This window comes from Octopus bimaculoides, chromosome 22, assembly GCF_001194135.2.
Source record: "Octopus bimaculoides isolate UCB-OBI-ISO-001 chromosome 22, ASM119413v2, whole genome shotgun sequence".
Classification (NCBI taxonomy): Eukaryota; Metazoa; Mollusca; class Cephalopoda; order Octopoda; family Octopodidae; genus Octopus; species Octopus bimaculoides.
The window spans coordinates 17628134-17630118 of NC_069002.1; the positions used below are offsets into that span (position 1 = coordinate 17628134).

At 37.1% G+C, this 1985-nt stretch overlaps 2 protein-coding genes across 4 annotated transcripts in view; both read right to left on the bottom strand.

The window, feature by feature from the left end:
• The window catches only part of LOC106874286 (toll-interacting protein), a 271164-nt gene that overhangs the window by 159494 nt on the left and 109685 nt on the right, over window positions 1–1985 (bottom strand). The window lies entirely within an intron of this gene.
• LOC106874287 (EF-hand calcium-binding domain-containing protein 6) overlaps window positions 1–1985 on the bottom strand; it is a 300872-nt gene that overhangs the window by 97848 nt on the left and 201039 nt on the right. For all 3 annotated transcript variants that reach the window (XM_052975711.1, XM_052975710.1, XM_052975709.1), the window contains exon 13: window positions 777–947. In XM_052975711.1, coding sequence (XP_052831671.1) covers window positions 777–947 — 171 coding nt within the window. The remainder of the gene's footprint in view (window positions 1–776; window positions 948–1985) is intronic.

Consider the following 1985-nt stretch of genomic DNA (forward strand, 5'->3'; position numbering starts at 1 on the left):
TCGAAACGTTAAAGACTTTTTCACTTCCCAAGTGTTATACTAATACATCTGACTGTTTCCTACACCACCTGTCTTCGTCTTTTGTTTTTTTGTGAATTCTTTGTGAATTCTCCCTGTTTTAGCTGCAGAATGGATAAAAATTCCTTTGGAAACAATTCAAACTTTGTACGAGTCCATACCTCATAGAATTCAAGCTGTAATTACTGCCAAAGGTGGTTCTACCCCATATTAAGATAAATTTGCTTGAAATTTTAAGGTGTTTCCATTATTTTGTCCAAATCCTGTATGTATGTGTCTGTCCCCCTGCCATTGGTTGACAACTGATGCTGGTGTGTTTATGTACCTGTAACTTAGCAGTTCAGCAAAAGAGACTGATAAAATAAGTACTAGGCTTACAAAGAATAAGTCCTGGGGTCAATTTCTTTGACCAAAACCCTTTAAGGCAGTGCTCCAGCATGGCTGCAGTCAACTGACTGAAACAAGTAAAAGGATAAAAGAATATACACACCAACACACATAGATACATGCATCCTTCCACTTTTGTTGTGTTACATTAGGTCCAACCACATTGGACATGTTACATTGTGTTAATTAGAGGATTTGAACAACACTGAGCCATTATTGATCCATCATTGATTCATTATTATGTCTTCCAAAGCTAATAATGCCTGGGGCTTTCTGCTCCTTACAGGAATACTATAGCCATTAAGAGTTTACAAATGCCATTAAAAATATATATATATATATATATATATATATATAAGACCTAAGCTTACCGTCAGTTCGTTTTCTTTAAAAGCTGCCAGAAATTTCTCCAAAGTAATAAAATTTGTGTGTTCTTTATCCATCTTCAATACAATCTGATTGAGCTCATAGTCATTTATGTTCTTTATAAGGCCAATCATCACAAACCGTATGTCCATTCTCGTTAACCATCCTCGTTGGTGCTGAAAACACAACAATATGAAAGGAGACAATTTATTACAAAGATTATGTGCTGGTGGCATGTAAAAAGCACCATTCAAGTGTGGTCGATGCCAGTGCTGCTTGACTGGCTCCCATACCGATGGCATGTAAAAAGCACCATTCGAGTGTGGTCGATGCCAGTGCCGCTTCACTGGCTCCCATACCGATGTCACGTGAAAAGCATCCACAAGGGCATCAGCTGTAGAAACCTTGCCAGATCAGATTGGAACCTGGAGTAGCAATTTCAAAAGAAGTGTGCAAGTTTTCCCAACAAAGGGATTCTAGAATCTTCTGGGTCAACAGTTATTTAAAAGCAAACTCATTCAACTTAGAGCTATTACATCCCAATGTTTCAGGTAGTTCACAGTATGAGTTGGTAACCCTTTTTTAGACCCATAAATCGACAGCGAAGGTCTATGATCTATTTGCAATAATAAACTTCTGTTATGCAGAAACCTGTGAAATTTTTTAACTGCAAAACTAATTGCTAGGGCCTCCTTTTCAATTTGACTATATCTCTTCTCTGCTGCCATTAGCAAGCTCGAAACATGAACCACTGGTTTTTTGTATTTCTGTCTTCATATTTATGAAATGGAATTGTACCTAATCTATGCACAGAAGCATCAGACACTACAATGACGTCCATTTCAGGATCATAATGTGTTAATGACAAGTCTGAGATTAGAATTTTTTTTTATTTCTTCAGAAGTGTTCTGGCATTTTGTGGACCAATTCCACTTTACTCCTTTTTTTAATAAGTTGTTCAATGGAGCTCTTAACTTGTGCATATTAGGAATGTAGTTGATTTTGCCTCTCATCCTTTCGGGGTCAACAAAATAAGTATCAATTGAGCACTGGGGTTGGCAATAAAATAAGTACATCAAAAAAATATCAGGCCCCAATCTGTGTTATGGTTGTGGAGGCCTACATTACAAAAAGGATTGTCCATTTAAAAACAAAAAGTGCTCTAGTTGTCAGAAGCTGGAACACAGGAGTTTTTATTGTAGAGCAGGACAACA